Here is a 17,712-nt window from a genome sequence, read left to right on the forward strand (position 1 = left end):
TGTGGGAGGAAACCGGAGCACCCGGAGGAAACCCACGCAAACACAGGGAGAACATACAAACTGCACACAGATAAGGCCATGGTCAGGAATTGAACTCATGATCCCAGTGCTGTGAGGCAGAAGTGCTAACCACTTAGCCACCGTGCTGCTACGGTTGGTTCTGAGTCTCTTGGGCTTAATTCCAGTACCGTGTATCTGTCTGTGGGTTCCAGGTCTGTGGCTGCCGCGCAGTCCTGAGTTCGCCATTCTGTGTCACATTTCTCAGTTCCTAGTCCCTGGTTCCAGTTCATTCTGTTCTGTGTTTCCGTGTGTTTTCTATCTGAGTTCTTATTAGTGGATTCCAGTCTTGTGTGTCTGGCCACAAGTGAGTTCCTACGAACAGTTCCAGTCCGTAATTACACCGGATTCCAGTTCATTACTCGGGCACAGACTCCGGTCCTAGACTCCTATACTGTTTGTGCTACTCTGAGTCCTCTATGTGAGCAGAGAGATCATCAAGGCCTCCAGCTTCTGTTTCAGTTCTGCTTCAGCTAGGCCCAAAGGTCCCGAATCGAATCGAGAAATACAGATGACAGTGACACTGGACTGTTAAAGATTGGAAAAACTTTACCTGGTCTAACGAATCTCAATTTCTACTGCGACATGCAGATGATAGGGTCAGAATTTGGAGTAAACAACCATCCATCCTGCCTTATGTCAATGATGCAGACTGGTGTTGCTGGTGTAATAGTGTGGGGAATGCACCCATAAGGCCTCTTAATACAAACTGAGCATCGTTAAAATTCTGCAGCCTACCTGAATATTGTTGCTGACCATGTGCATCCTTTTATGGCCACAGTCTACCCATCTTCTAACAGCAGGATACCGTGCTGTGTCACAAAGCACTCGTCATTTCAAGCTGGTTCCACAATGAGTTTAGTATACTCCAATGGCCTCCACAGTCACCTGATCTCAATCCAACAAAGCCCCTTTGGGATGTGGTGGAACGGGAGATTCACAGTATGAATGTACAGGCGACAAATCTGCCACAACCATAAAAGCAAAAAGTATTTCATCAAAAAATTCCCTTCCTGGACTGTGTATAAAACATTAATTTTATGTATACATTTTACATATAAAATGTCTGTACAATAAATGAAGTAGAACAATAATAATAAAATCAATATATCCAACAATCATGAATGCTTCATAGACAGAGAAACTACTTGTATGATGGTAAGAAAGACAGCATCACGTCACATTATTTTATTTCCATTGTCTACACACAATGGTCCTTGTTTTCAAAGTACAAAGATGCACATTGCAAATTGCTTCTGTTTTATACCTGTGAGCTTAGGTGGTTCACAAAGCCCACTTAAAGGTGCACACTTACTTTCCAGTCTCTGGAAAAACACTTATTTATGTATTTTTTTTATATATTAATAATTTCTAGTTCTAACTTCTTTATTTATAATGGCGTTATAATACCATTTGGTTATCTTTGTTCTGTATTTTCGTTTCTTAAGGTAGACATTTCTGGGGAATAATTCTGACATTCTTTCTCCCTCGTAAAATTATCTCTAGCCAGTACGTATGAAGAAGCTTAACTTGGTAGAGATAAGTTTGCTTTACACCTCTGAAAAATAGAAACTGCTATGTCCATGCTCTTACTTCCTGGCACAGGCCTTAGTGGAACGGCAAAAAGATCAGCTGCTGTACATAACTTGCATTCTTTTTCTGTATTTTAACAGCAACTGAATGGATTGTGTCCAACGACAAGCTGGTAGAGAGATGTGGGCACACCGTTAAAGATCTTCCTACAGGAGAAAAGATCGAATTCCGCGTGCGCACTGTGAATATTGCAGGAAAGAGTGAGCCAGCTATCCTGGCCCAACCTGTCACTATCCGGGAGATTGTGCGTAAGTCCCATAAACTCATTAAACATCTTTTATCGATCTCCTGTTACAGGCTCAACTAGGAAGTTTAAAGTGGACCCACCAGATCAGGTTCTTTTTAAAGGGTTCGGAACACCTTCCTCCAAAAAAGGCGATCGCTTTATTTTAGGCAATTGGGTCTTGTGGCAGTTCAGCTTTAAAGTGCTTCTTTCACCAACACAAAACGAGCCTCATTTACAAAGTACAAAATAGTCCCGGCTCATAGCAAGACCTTTCATGGGGGTGCTGACAGGCCCGGCGCTCCCATTAGGCAAGGTTAGGCACTTGCCTAGGGCGCCGGGCTCTGGAGGGCGCCACAGAATACTAAAAGACTTTAAAACTGTGCGGCGACCGCTGACCATACCTGTCACGGCCGCCGCACAGCATTCAGATGCACGGGGAGGGGGGGAAGAGGCTATTTTGTCACCACCGCCGCATCTCTGCTCCGTCTCCTCCCCTCCCCTCCACTCACTAGTGTCAGTGAGTGGAGGGGAGGAGACGGAGCAGAGAGGCGGCGGTGGTGAGACAAGGTAAGCAGAGGAGGGAGGAGGGCGGTGATTTTTGCGGGGGGGGGGGCGCCCCTTTTTTAAAAATGCCTAGGGCGCCATGGACCCTAGCACCGGCCCTGGGTGCTGTGTGCCAGGACTTGAGCAAGTGCATCTAGATTTTTCGCCAAACACATAGGTTTATGGTGCAATATGGTGGCGTTTGAGATGCAGAAGATTGTAACGGCTGGTGGGAGGAGTTTGCAAGAGTGATGGCGTAGCATTAAACACAGGCCAGATTACCCAAGCTGATGAATGGTTCAAGCAATACATGAGGCAAAAGCTGAACCTAATTTTAGAGACAAATGAAAACGTTTATCTTAATGACTGGTGGGGGGGGACTCTAAAGCTGTAGGAGATTGGACCTGGATGTGACATTTACATTTCTGCACAGTGCATCTCTTGAGATTTTTTCTAGTGGTAACAAGTACTTTAATTAAAATATTTTGATATAAAACGTTGCATTCAGAGGTGGAACTAGCGAGCTGTGGGCCCCAGTGTAGGGCGGAGGGGATGAGTGAACCGGGGCCCCTGACCCTCTGCGTCTACCATGCAGTGGGCCCCATTATCTCCATGGGCCCCGGTGCACGGCACCTGCTACACCAATGGTAGTTCCACCACTGGTTGCATTAATGACATTAAAAAGAACAAAAGCTGTAGCCCTTGTGGCTTGGTAAAAAATAATTGAAGACCTCAAGGAGCCGGCACGAGAATTATCCACTCACTAGTTGTGTGTGTATATCGAGTAATTATCTACTTACTTATTGTGTGTGTATATTGAGTAATTATCTACTCACTTATTGTGTGTATAATTTTGAAGATATTGCTTATGTATGTAAGATTTATGCCCATCCCTACACATTATAATATGAAGATCCAGCATGAGTAGGCAATCTAGCCAGACAAACATCTGAGTGCTGAAGTGCAGAACTGAGCAACCACAACATGCTGGATAATGACAACACAAGACAAAGGGTCAGGGGTGCATTGTTCAATTCATTTAATTCCTGAGTCAATCAAGGTTGAGCCATTCCAATCAGGTCATGGATTTTGACGAGGTGTGACGAGTCCACATGTGCAAATTGAAATATATTCAACCAAAATTCAACCAAAATCCACTTTCTTTGTGAGCAGATTTATACAAATATATACCTTTAAAAAAACCTTTTCATTTTGTTTTCTTTATTACACTTCTACTTTGTCATGCTTTTTTATCGTATATCATTTTTATTCATTTTACAGAACAACCAAAGATTCGTTTACCGCGACACCTCCGGCAGACATATATTAGAAGAGTAGGAGAGCAAGTTAATCTGGTTATCCCCTTCCAGGTAAGATGTCCAATGGATGATGCAATGAAACGAACAGGGTGAAGAATGCTTTGCACAATAGACAATGAAGTCCAAATATTTTCATATAATGGTTTTATCATTTCTGCCCTGACGAAATGTATAGGGAAAGCCAAGACCAAAGGTCACGTGGTCAAAAGAGGGCAAACCTTTGGAGCAGAAGCAAGTCAGTATCAGAACTACGGATGTGGACACCATCCTCTTTATACGATCCGCCGTACGGGATGACTCTGGGAAATATGGCCTTTCTGTACAGATTGAAAATATGGAGGATTGTGCAACAATAAACATTCGGGTTGTGGGTATGTTTTGTAGCTCTAAACCCAATAGGAAACAAACATAATGGACTTGATTAAAGTATTTGGGAGCCTGAGATAATAATATTGGAGTCAAAGTTTGTTGACTGATCAGTCTTAGAAATGATGGACCTGATTCATTAAGGAATGTAATACAAACGATTTTATAAAAACACACATAAATTGAGCATACGCATGTCTGTATTCATCTACAACCGGATCTGGAGTAACGTCTCTTGTTCAATACGGTTCTAGGTACGCTCTGCACTGACAGACACAATACACTGCAGGCTACGTACAATACATATGTGGTATATAAAGTTCCAGGAGAACACACAGTAAAAAAAGTATTCAATTATTGTCACCTGTTAATAATATAGCCTGATTCATCAAGGACAGTTAAGCATAAAACTGAGTACGTTTTCTTACTCAAGTTTTCTGGGCAAAACCATGTTACAATGCAAGGGGTGCAAATTAGTTTATTATTTTGCACATAAAGAAAATACTGTCCGTTTTTTCATGTTGCACACAAATACTTAATAGCTTATTTGTACATTGAAATTTAAAGTTGATCAAGGACATGCCCTACCCCAAATATAAATCTGCCATCACATTTTTAATTTACTTCCCCTCCAATGCAACATGGTGTTGCCTTATTTACTTACTTTTGCTTAACTTTCCTTAATGAATCAGGCACATAATAACTTTTTTAAAAAGGTTTTTGTATTTGTTTTTCCTTGAAGAACATTAATCCTGATATTATTAATGCCTACTGTACATAAAATGCATTTTTACAGTTGCTCTTGATTACAAACACATATTCTAGCAATCATATGCGCCCGTCATCACTATCACTCGGCACTTACACCAGACCTGTATCTGGTGCAAGTTATGAAACTGAAAATCACGTACCTTAGAGATGTCCAAAGCTTGAATTGGACAATGCTGCATGTGCTCTGGCTTGGCACGCCCTTACTGTACATTGACTACGTGCATACATCCATTCCCTTCCTCTTTACGCCCATTAAATCGTAGCCTGTCCTAACTGTCCTTTGCACTAGAAGATGAATTGCATACACTTGCGTTCACTGGCATATTGTTAGTTTCTGGGCATGTGCAAAATACAGCAAGTATCAGTATTTACGCTCCTAAATGAATCAGGCCAGATGATGGTATTTGATATTAGGTACAGTGGCAATGCCCAGCAAAGTGAGTTTCCGTTTCACAAGCCTGGTTGGCTACAGGATTAAAAATTGTTGTGTAGTTGTTGAATGTTGTACTTTATCTATTCTCACCTTCCTCTTTGCTGCTCCATAGCACAGATTAGCCTAATTGGCTGCTCGGCTGGCTGGCATCTAACCAGTGGCGGATCCAGGGGGGGGGCCCCTAGCAGGGGCTTGCTGCCGGCGGCTGCACACTATGTGCAGGTCCGTTCGGCAGAGAGAGTTAGGGAGAGAGTCCTGCCCGGCTGCTCTGATTGTGGCAATCAGAGCAGTTGGGCAGGACTCTCTCCCTAACTCACTCTGCCGAACGGATCTGCACATAGTGTGCAGCCGTCGGCAGCCTTAGGTGTCAAAAAGGGGGTGGGGCTAAATCACCCTTCCCCCCCTAAATTCCCCCGGTACAATTAAGTTCTGGATCCGCCCCTGCATCTAACCTACATACGTAATGAAATATATGCAAAGGTAGAACAACTAATATATACTAGCAGTGAATGTTGCGATTTGGTCACATGACATACATCGGTGGCTAAATTAGATAGATTAGCTTGTCGTAGACCATTGCACATCTGAAACATTTATGAATTAAAGAACTCACCTACAGAAGTCTAGCAAACAGCATTTTCTCTTCTCCATGGGCATTTATTATTGTCTGCTCTACTATTCCACTACTGTACAGTAACGTTGGATTCTGGGATTTATGCCAGGCTGCAGCATAAGTCGAAAAAAAATATATATATTTTGTAAAGATATAATGTGGTCTGCAGTGTGGGGACACAGTCTGTTCCCCAATCCTGTTGGTCTATTTCAATAGAGTCAAAAGCACTTCAAGAAAGAGAATTTCAAGTTGTTTTTTTCTATGGTTTGCACTCTAGGCAAGGGTGTGCCTAGCCTCCTACTGCCCGAGACAGTTACCAAAACGGCCCTCTTCCTATTTCTTATACAAGTGTCCATAAACATTTCTATATGAGTGGTGTGCACTTTAAAAGACAAATATGGTAACTTGTAAGCATTATTTGATCTGCCAATAAGCTAAGTACATCTCATTTAGACTTTTGCTTAAAAAAATGGGATTTTAAAAGCTAAGAACATTTAACCCCTTGACTGCTAAGGATGAGTGAGATTCATCCAGTACATGACCTCTTGAGTGCTAAGGATGAGTCTGCATTTAAAAGTTTAAGAAAACCCACAGATCACTTTTCACAGCGATCTGTGGGTTTTCGGATGCTACCAGAGGAAAGGAATCTTTCCCTCTTTACAGACAAGTGTGCGCATGCACGCTCGCATCACGGCACGCTTGTTTATGTGCGTACTCTATTAAAGTCTATGGGAGATACCTGGGATAAGGGGACTCTCTTTTTTGATCAGTCGGCATTCCTAAATATGTTATGAGCCCTAAAGTACTCAGCATATGGGTGAGAAAAGCCTCAGTGAAGAGGGGGTTAATTTTTGCTGCCTGAGACAGCTGGCTTAGGTGGCCTCAATATACAATCACCCCTGATTCATGGGCCGTTATACATTCGCCTGTTGCACGTCGCCCTCTAGTGAAATCACCAGGAAGGTAAATTTGTGTAATCTGACCTCAAAATCATAATCTTTGCTTTGTCTATACTCACTGGACCACTAGGTAGACCAAAAATAGAAAGGGTTGCATTCAAGGTCCTCTAGCATCCTACGAGAATGGCCATGACTACATAACCTTTCACAGTACACTAATGAGAAACATTAACCTTAACATAACATTAAGGGGGGTATTCAATTGTTTGTTTTAACGCGCTAAACCCCAAAAAAACGAGCGCTCTAAAAATATTACCGTTAATACGGTAATTACTCGCTAAATTTCATCTCGCAGCTCCCTGAGCAGCGAGCTGAAATTCAGCCGCTGGCAGCGAGTAAGTACCGTATTAACTGTTTACGCGCGCAAAATTACCGTATAATATGAAGTTTTTTTAGAGCGCTCGTTTTTTTTGGTTTTATCGCGTTAAAACAAACAATTGAATACCCCCCTAACAGTGTTAGCCGGCTGGAAGCTGCTATGATGTTGTATTTCAAAAACAGTGGTTGTGATTTTATATATATATATATATATATATATATATATATTAGAGATAGATAGATAGATATGAATAATTTATCAAACGTAATTCTTAAACTGTGTAAAAATAATACACCCAATAGGGATTAAGGAAAATTATATCATACTATTCTCTGAATGTATATTTTTAAAACATGTAATATGTAATTGAATGGAATGGGGGAAGTAACACAAATATTGCTGCAGATATTGATATTGCTGCAATTAAGGAAGTATATATATTAATCCAAGTAAGTGACTAGGAACTTGGGACAGAATTACACGAAAATATTTTAGCACACAGTGAGCAACTTGCAAATGATCTTCAGAGTACACAGATCTGTTCTGGCATTCAATATAAAATGAGACAGCACAGCTAGCCCTACGTTACAAAATATCAACATAAATGTATTCGTCTTTTGACATGGGGTAACTCTCCTTTAGAGGTTTAGCTAAGGTTTCCTATGTTCCTAATGAACTGAAATGTTAACTTCTGCCGTCATATTGCTGACCAAGGCAGGCACAACGTTTAAAGTTCATGTGGGGGGAATATCTGTAAAGATCAGGTTCCCTTATTTCAACTATATTTAACTCATCCTGTTGGATAATAGCCAGTTAGGTCTGCATATCCCCAGCTCTATCACAAGCCACAGAATGTGCGAGAAGGTTTATTTTAATCCCTCCTAATTCAGAGTTTAACGTGTGAATTTACCAGTCCTGAATTGGTCATGAAGGTGCTCCTGCTGTTCTGAGAATTTGGCAAGTCCCCTAGTGATGTCGCTGCCCTGCATCCTGGTCTAGCTCCATTGTCTGGCTACCAACCAGTTCCTTATTTCATCATCTAAATATTTACAATAAGTGCTGTATTGGTAAAACAATGATGAATCATTAATTTCTGATTAAATAAATATGTCCATGGACTGTTGTGCAGCAGATACAATTATACCCCATAGAGAATGGTTGGAAATGGTCAATTAAACCTTTTGTGATTACAGAATAAACACTGATTACAAGCCGCTACCACTTTTGTTGTCAGTCACAAGTATACGTTGAGGACACACTGGATGGATCCACCTCTCATGTGACCTAGATGGGTTAGGCAAAGCAATGTATGGCTCCATCCAACGGGTGACATTCATCTAGTATAAGTCATGTGACATGCCACGGTCACATGAGTAGCTTAATGTAAACCACGTACAGATGAAGCATCTTTCTTTTAGATCAATGGCCCAAGGTGGCAAACTACAAAGCGCTGTGGACGCACTGGAACGCATTGCAATAACTCTGCAATTTCCATTGTGTTTCAATGTTAGCGGGCAGGATTACCACGAATAGCAAGAGCGATATATTATATGAATGGTGAATGATTGTGCCGTTCAGCCCAAAGGGGCGAAAAGCCCTATTGCCTGTGTGGGTGTTTTTACTGGTGACTGGCGTTTCTCGCTTTATACATGAAAGGGCTATTGCCAGTGATAACGCTGCTGTATACACATTTACATACCATAATCCATTCAAGTATTGCAGCAGTACTCTTACACTACTGTGATATTGAGCCAATCAGTCGTTTATCACCTGATTGGCCTGAAGAAAGCATGTTTTAAATTAATAGATTTTTAAATATTTTGTACATTTTTAATAATTTTTTTGTATTTTGTAACCATTACTTTAATTCATTTTTTTTCAATTTGCATATCTGCATAGCCTGGCCCAACAAAGTAGTAGGTTAACCCTTACCGCTCCAGACCAGTATCGCTAGGGCAGCAGAGTATTGCTCATCTTTAGCCTAACGTGCAGCGATAAGGGACTTTTTTTCATCTTAGCTATTGATAAATAGAATCTTACTGCAAATCTGTACATTTTATTTATAGAACGCAATCTTTGTGTAATTGTATATATACATTGGACACAATACTAATACATATGCATATTTAATTCACACAAAATACATATGCTTACACTGTAATTGTGTTTTGGGCAGGGCCGGATTAACCCGAGGTCTAACTGGGCTAGAGCCCAGGGGCCTCTGGCATCTGGGGGGCCCACCGGCATCATCGGGTCGAGGGCGTCCCTGCCCCCGGCTCCGACTGTCAGCTGGTCAAGGAGAATGGCAGGCAGCTAACAGCAAATGTTATGCTGTTAGCTGCCTGCTGTCACTGTAGTGCTTCCGTGGCACGCAGTAATCTCCTTACTGATGAGATCTCATGAGAGTGAGACTGTGAGTCATAGGGGGTATTCAATTGTTGCTCCGGGTGCCGCCGGAACGAGCAAATTAAAACTATTACCGTTTATACGGTAATTACTCGCTCAATTTCAGCTCGCAGCTCCCTGAGCAGCGAGCTGAAATTGAGCGAGTAAATTACCTTTTGAACGGTAATTACGCACAATATTACCGTATAAACGGTAATAGTTTTAACGCGCTCGTTCCGGCGGCGCCCGGGGCAACAATTGAATACCCCCCATAGTCTCATCTCACTAGATCTCCTCAGTAAGGAGCTTACTGCACACCACGGAAGCACTACAGGGAGTGACGGGAGAACGGAAGGAGGTAAGTGCTCAGGGGGTTGGCCTCACGAGGGAGACGGCCTAACGGGGGGGGGGGGGCCCTCACAGTACCCTTAGCCTGGGGGCCTCCATTCCCTTAATCCGCCCCTGGTTTAGGGTCCTTCATCACCTAAGCTCAATGTGTTTGAGGTATTATTTATTGATTATATGTAGTTATATGATATGTTATATACTTTTTGTTATGTTCCCAGAAAAACCTGGTCCCCCACTAGCAGTAGCTGTCAAAGAGGTCTGGGGATTTAATGCCCTGCTGGAGTGGTTGCCTCCTAAGGACAATGGAAACTCAGAAATCACAGGGTACACCATACAAAAAGCCGACAAGAAGACAATGGTAAATATATATGCTTAAGTTTCACATTTGCATTTTAATATGTTATTAAAATTACTTTCATTATTCACTGTTATGTATAGGAGTGTATCTTCTGGGCCATGGGCCCCAGTGTAGACAGTAATATGGGCCACCAATTGCCTACCCCCTCTTTACCCCCTGTTTCTATCTGGAAAGTGCTAGCATTTAAAAAGCCCATCTGACACCACCCTAAGAGACATTGGGGTATATTTACTAAACTGCGGATTTGAAAAAGTGAAGATGTTGCCTATAGCAACCAATCAGATTCTAGCTGTCATTTATTTAATGCATTCTACAAAATGACAGCTAGAATCTGATTGGTTGCTATAGGCAACATCTCCACTTTTTCAAACTCGCAGTTTAGTAAATAGACCCCATTTTCTGAGATTGGAAATGAGGACAATTGCAGGAGTTGTTAAGCTGCAGACTGCTAGTTGGATAGTTGATGGAGTAGACATGTCACAGAGCATGTCCTTTGGATCCTACTAGAACATATGCATATGTATAGCTATAAAGTAATGTGGTAGTGTTTCAGGGAAGAAGTGTGTCTTACTGTCTTCCCCAACACTGGAAGTTGAATTTGGTTAAGCTTGGTGAGTGTAAACAGATAGGAATGACGTAAGCAAGGGTAATGTTTAAATTTATTAAATATTAATTCTAACCACAGCTGACAGCTATAATTTGTGTTATTGTAATTGTAGGCAGTTAAAGAGAGTAGACTAGTCAATGTATCTCTTTCTGCTGTTAAATTATCTAATTCTCTCTGCTTCTTCAGGAATGGTTCACTGTATTTGAGCACAATCGACAAACTAGATGCACTATTTCAGACCTTATCATGGGGAATGAATACTTCTTTAGAGTGTTCAGTGAGAACATTTGTGGTCTTAGTGAGAACCCCACTAAATCCAAGAACACAGCCATCATTCAGAAAACAGGTAGGTGTAGAATGATAGAATAGAATCAACCTTTCATACGTAACTGCAAATCATTTCATAATTGATCTCTCTGATAAACATTTATATTGATTTAATTTAACATTTTCCAAAATCACATCTGCCTCCTGGAATCCTCCCACATACTGTATACAAAAGCACATATGCTTAATAAAAATCAATCATTAAGCCTTCTCCTACATGCCTGGTCATCTTCAACTTCAAGGTAGCACCACATCCTGTCAAGTAAAATAAAATAAATGTAATTTACCTATATAGTGCATTAAAGTAAATGACTTATTCAGTCTTACCCTGATATCCCACTGAAGGGTTATTGAAATATAAAATGTGGACGTATTTCCTGCCTTATGTACAGCACATGCCTAGAAACTTACAGATCTATGACACTGTAAGTTTCTGTGCATTGCCTACACTCCACTTTAAATATCTATACTTGGGGGGAGATTCAACTTCCAGTGAAGTGGCACACAGACCACGCGCTGTACACATAGCCACAATTACAGTAGGAATCTCCACTCATCAGATGACATTTCAGAGATTCCCCCATAACATTGGTGCAAGGTGCCTCCGTGGAAGTTCCAGAGACACCTCACGCCATATTGAATCTCCCCCTAAGACTTGACCCCCCCCCCACCCCTCTTTATCCCCCTGTTGTAAGGGAACTGTCTGCCCACAATTCCTGGGGGCTGGTCACTACTGTTGCAGGTAGAGACCAGGGTTCCTGTGCTGTGGCAACCCCCAAGTGCTGCAGTAGGAGCACAATCTGTGCACTGCAGGTACAGCCTAAGTTGAGTGAACTCCTTGCTGTTCACTGGGAGAGAAGAAAGAGGAGACAGAACCCGTAATCAGCTCTTTTTCCAGGGCCTGCACCTAGTTGGGGGTACAGAGCCTCCACCATGTCCTTTGGGTGCTACTGTCCATTAATCCCCCACTAGGCACAGTCTGGTCTCTGGGGGCCATCCTTAGGGCACAGAACAAATCCACATTTCCTATCTCCTCACTGCCAGATTTTCCTCCTTGCCGGCTCTCATTGTCTAATGGGCAGCACGGGGGCTTAGTGGTCAGCACTTCTGCCTCACAGCACTGGGGTCATGAGTTCGATTCCCGACCATGGCCTTATTTGGGTGGAGTTTGTATGTTCTCCCCATGTTTGCATGGGTATCCTCCGAGTGCCCCAGTTTCCTTCTGCACTCCAAAAACATACTAATGGGTTAATTGTCTGCAATTAAATAGACTTTGTTCTGTGTATGTTAGGGATGCTACACATGACAAACTGGCTTGGGCTATAAGTTGGCGATGTTAGCGCAGGTGCTCGTTATGGTTTCCTCCATTTTGGGGAGGATTTTGGAGTCCGCCACTTCAGCTGTGGTGCTTTAGTCCAGGAGCGCATCAGATCCTGACTGTTCCTCCCAGGAGAATGTTAGAGGATTCTAATTTTGAGAACTCTTCCTGTGTTGAGGAACTTTCCTCTAGCAGACATAGTGTTGATAATTTAGGACAGGGTGTGTGTCAAGAAGTAAACATTCAAAACCATATTTCCTGAGGTTCCTGACAATTTCTTGTGTAAGTGGGAGACAAAACTGTTTTTTATTCACCTCTTCCCGCAATTTGGAAGATTTACTTTGTGTAGCATAGAATAAACTGCAGCTCTTAAGGATGGCGAACACTGATAATTTGAGGAAATACTAAATGCATTTATGTGGTGGTTGGCATTTATCTTAGACCATTCTTAGCCTCAGCTTGAGTCAAGAGAGAGTGGTGGTCGGGACACTTCATGGATGGTTTGCAGTTTGGCTGACCTGATATGAATTGCTGACCTTGGTAGAGCAAACCTGTGAGCATCCAAATATCTTGGGGATATGGCTGTGACTGCTGGACTAAGAGATGTGACAATTTCAGCCTCAGTGGCCTTGGTATACCAGGCACTCTGTCTGTGGGATGCAGGTGCGGAGTCTAAGAGGTCTCTTGAGTCTCTGCTATTCTCAGGTAGTATCTTATTGGACACAGAGCTGGGTGACATTATTAGCCAGGCCACAGGGGGGGATGTATTTGTTTGATGCTCCCAGACCTAAGAGATCCAGGTTTCACTCCTTCCAGCCTACGGAGAAGACAAGGAGTCAAAGTTCTAGAGTTTCATGTGGAATGGTTCATGATGGAGTCCCTGAGGTCTGTCATAAGTAGCATTAAACAGTTCAATGCATCCATGGACATCAAGGATGCATACTTGCATGTTTCAATTTGGGAAGGACAATAGTATCTTCTCATACTTACTATTCAGGCCCATCATTTTTAATTTTGTGCTCTACCTTTCAGCCAAGGGTGTTCGCGATGTGGCACAAGCCTTGGAAACTCATGGTTGCAATAAATCCAACTTAACACCCTCCCAGAGAATGGTTTTCCTGGGGATGCTGTATGATACCCAGGAACGAGGGTATTTTTGCTAGAGCACAATATTTTTTCTATACAGGGACTAGTAAGTCTCAGCTTACAGACAGACATGTCTTCATTTTGCATGAAGGTCTTAAGGAAGCCGATCTTGACCTCAAAAGGTGGTGTACTTTTCACAGTTCCACAGGAGGGAGTTCCAGATCAAAATGGAACAAGTCACAGCACCATCTGACAAGTCAGCTCATCAGACTGTCTCCAATGATGTGCCAGTTGCTCCTCTGGTTGACAACCTCAACAGGGGTCACCCCTTCACCATATGGCAGTGGACTATGGCGACAATAGAAGCCAGCCAGGCTGTGGGGCCTGCCACACTTCAATGTCAAAGCTCCCTATAAATGTGTTGGATCTCAACATTCTAGCTAGAGGACACCATCTCCTGTAAGGAATGGCTGTAAAAGATCCAGTTTGCATCTCGGTTCAACCACAAGGTGAAGTGATTCTGCTCCAGAACACGGGACCCAAAGGTGTTGTTGGCAGATTCCATGTTGGTCCCTTAGAAATTTCATCTGATTTACCATTTCCCAATAGCAAAGCTTCAGTGGGTTTTGCAGTATAAAATGCAAAGCACAAGTAGGACTGCGCTAAAAGTGATTAGTGAAATAGTATATAGGAGGTGATGCAGTATGTAAAAACAGCGGGTGTTTGAGTCATCCTGGTTGCTACAGACTGGACAAGAAGGTCCTGGAATATGGTCTTGGCATATGGACATTCTCAACATGGCATCAGGTCCTTCATGGGGTCAAGGCCTGCTAAGTCAGGTGCCTTTTCATCACCATGGTTCAGCATTGCTGTCTTTAATGGCGTGGCTGTTGAAGCCATGATCCATAAGACATAAGGCTTGTCTGAAAAAGTGGTAAAGACCATACTTAAGGCCAGAAAACCACTTTCAGATAAGAATGGTGTGGATGGAGGTTTGTGACTGAGTTCACTGTAGGTTCAGGTTTCTTCCCTCTCGGTTTTCTTTCTAAGAAAAATGTCACTTTTACCGGAAGTGCTGAATTTCTAACAGGGGGTAATGCATTTACAACCTCCATACAGTTCCCCAGTAGCTCCTTGGGATACCAAATCGGTGTTGACAGCCTTACGACATCCTCCTTTCGAACCCTTGGATTTGGTGAAGTAAAAGATCCTTACTTGGAAAACAGATGCTCCTGATTAGTTGACCATCAAGTAGATGGTTTACCAGACCTTCTCGGGAGCAATTCAGTTCATCTGTTTTTTTTCTTCTGTATGTGGTGTAGGTCAGAGCAGGAACAGAGGAGGATTGTAGGTAAGTATTTATTAATGCCTCTGGACTACAGAAAAATTTGGGGCACAATTATGTTCGATGGCAATATTATTTATTTATTTGTTTATTTATTCAATGAGGGCATTAATAGATATTTATTGACTAATCTGGGCACTGTACCAGTAGGTACCAGGATCACCCCTTTACTATTTAGCATTGGGCCGGGCATATCTATGTTTGGGGACCTGAATGTTTGCCCTCTCCCCCAAGAGGACAGGTCCGGATGCTGTGTAGCACTGAGTTGTTACAGATGGGAGCGTTTGATTATTATTATTATTATTTTTAATACACGTTCTAGAAGCAAGACAGCGCGAACAGCAACCACCTCTTATTTCTGGAGGTTTTTCTAGCGAGTTTTCTGGCAGTTTGTAGTCTTATCGTGTAAAAAAAATCGGAACGATTTGTAATGAGGCTTTGTGGAGCTTTGTAAGACAGCGATTTTCCAATTTACTTTTAGTGGAAAATCATTAAAAAAAGTTTAAAAACTGGCAAGAAATATGCCAAAAAAACAGAAGGTTCACTAAACTGCATTTTTGTAAATGTCCCCCCAAGTCCCTTGGATGTTTGAATCCCCAGTTTTACGTGATACATTGTGAAGCTGGGTGGGGTAGGATCTTGCATACCCTTTCCCTTACATATGAAAACCACAGTGAACTGAGGGCAAAGAGGGGCCAAGATATGCACTGAGAAACAATATGTATGTCATGCGTTAATTGCTAATATGATGTGTCTTGTTTCCTCACAGGATTAGTCCATAAGCCTCTGGACTACAAAGAAAAAGATACAAGTATGGCTCCAAAGTTCCTTACCCCTCTCATAGACCGCACTGTAGTGGCTGGGTACAGCACAGCTTTGAATTGTGCTGTAAGAGGTCAACCAAAGGTATGATGTTATCTCTGGTGAGAGACTTTATCACAACAGCCTATATATGAAATAAAGATTGTTCATTCCATAGAACCCACCTCTCGCTTCTTTTGTTAGAAGAAGTTAGAAGGTTTGCAAACTTTTCCACAACTCCTACTAGTAAGACACGCCTCAGGGCTGCCATCAGAAACTGTGGTGCCCGTACTAATTAATCTGGTAGGCCCCCTCCCCATTCATGCCTCCTCAATCTTTGCGGTACATTCCCCCTCTCCCTCATCACAGTACGTTCCCACTCTCCCTCATCACAGTACATGCCTCCCCCATACCCTCACAGTAACTGCTCCATTCCCCCCCTCTTCACAGTAGATGTAAACCCTCTCCCTCCCTAGTCACAGTAAATGTTCCCTCCACCCCCATCCCATCACAGTAAATGTTCCCCTCCCTCTCCCCCCACCTCATCACATCACAGTAAATGTTCCTCTATCCCCCAATCACATCATAGTAAATGTTCCCCTCTCCCCCCATTCATTCACAGTAAATCTTCTCCTCTCCTCCTATTCCAGCCCTGTAAATGTCCCCCACTCCTCTTCCCGCAATCACAGCAAATGTTCCCCTCTCCCACCTACCCCCCTTCCCATCAAATTAATGACCAATTAACTTACCTTCTCCTCCGCTATGCTGCAGCTCCCAGCCACTGATAGACTGGGAGAGCGGAGTGCAGTGATAATGTCGCTATGTTGCGCGCTCCCAGCCTATCAGAGCCTGGGAGCCGGAGCAGCGAAGAGGAGAAAGGGCGTGGTCAGTCAGACTAAGAGGCCCGGACAGTCCAGGGGACCCAGACAGACGGAGAGGTCAGTCCGGGTTCCTCACAGCTGTACTGGCCATACCTCCTACCACGCCTACTCCCATATATCTGTTTGTTGGATGTCCCTTCCCTGACATCCAATATTTAGTAGAATGCAGCCGATGGTTCCACAGCTCTGACATCTGGGAGAGGAGAAAGCTGTTTGCGCTGCTGGACCCAACACATATTAGGATGAGGGAGTGGTAAACTTGGCACCATCTGAGTTTCCCTTCCAATCAGGAGACATGTTCACCATTTACATGAGGACTGTGTGCATGCCTTCACATAGCAACATAATATTTCTGGAGTTAAAGAGAATCTAACTTTTATGTGCTTTGGCCAATTCCATCAGCCCATTTGTTGAACGACGTAACGTTTACATGTTTGCTTTTGCAGTTGTACTGCAATTCAATAATTATATTGTGTAATAATTAAAAAAAAAATAGAAATGACTTCCCGAAATACAGCTGGCAGTAATCTATATATTTTTGGCTCAAGTTAGAGTCCAGACTAGACATAACTCAAAGTTTGTTTTATTTATGTGAGTAAATGGATCTTTTAGTTTCCAAAGATTTCCCCTGAAACACAAAAAAAAAAATCGTTTTGGCTTGGCCGTTCGATAAAATACATAAAATATATATCAAATGTTCAGTGTGATAATTATCCTGCACACAGAGGTTGAAGAAAAAGACACATTGTCTGAACGGAACTCAGTGAGCCGATGCTGCCTAATTGCCCTCGTGTTTTTTTCTTTACATTTAGGAAATGAACAATACATTCTGTTATTTGTGCAAATGAAATAAGCTTTAGTTTAGCTTTTCAGAAGAGAACACTTTTTTGTTGTTTTAAATAACATTAAAGTTACAGCAGGTATCACTAATTTTTCCTTGTTTACATCTGAGCTAATGGGAGTTACTGCGGTCATTTAGTACAGGCAAAAATATATGTTGTTATGCACATAAATATGGATGTATGTCCACTACATGCATCATTCATCCCATATTTTT

General features: G+C 42.4%; 1 protein-coding gene across 2 annotated transcripts in view; it reads left to right on the forward strand.

The window, feature by feature from the left end:
• LOC142106951 (myosin-binding protein C, fast-type-like) overlaps positions 1 to 17,712 on the forward strand; it is an 89,149-nt gene that overhangs the window by 57,343 nt on the left and 14,094 nt on the right. For both annotated transcript variants that reach the window (XM_075190015.1, XM_075190016.1), the window contains 6 exons: positions 1,731 to 1,898; positions 3,701 to 3,789; positions 3,914 to 4,109; positions 10,151 to 10,290; positions 11,084 to 11,243; positions 15,743 to 15,879. In XM_075190015.1, the coding sequence (XP_075046116.1) occupies positions 1,731 to 1,898; positions 3,701 to 3,789; positions 3,914 to 4,109; positions 10,151 to 10,290; positions 11,084 to 11,243; positions 15,743 to 15,879 (890 nt within the window). The remainder of the gene's footprint in view (positions 1 to 1,730; positions 1,899 to 3,700; positions 3,790 to 3,913; positions 4,110 to 10,150; positions 10,291 to 11,083; positions 11,244 to 15,742; positions 15,880 to 17,712) is intronic.

The sequence above is a fragment of the Mixophyes fleayi genome, chromosome 11 (assembly GCF_038048845.1).
Source record: "Mixophyes fleayi isolate aMixFle1 chromosome 11, aMixFle1.hap1, whole genome shotgun sequence".
Lineage (NCBI taxonomy): Eukaryota > Metazoa > Chordata > Amphibia > Anura > Limnodynastidae > Mixophyes > Mixophyes fleayi.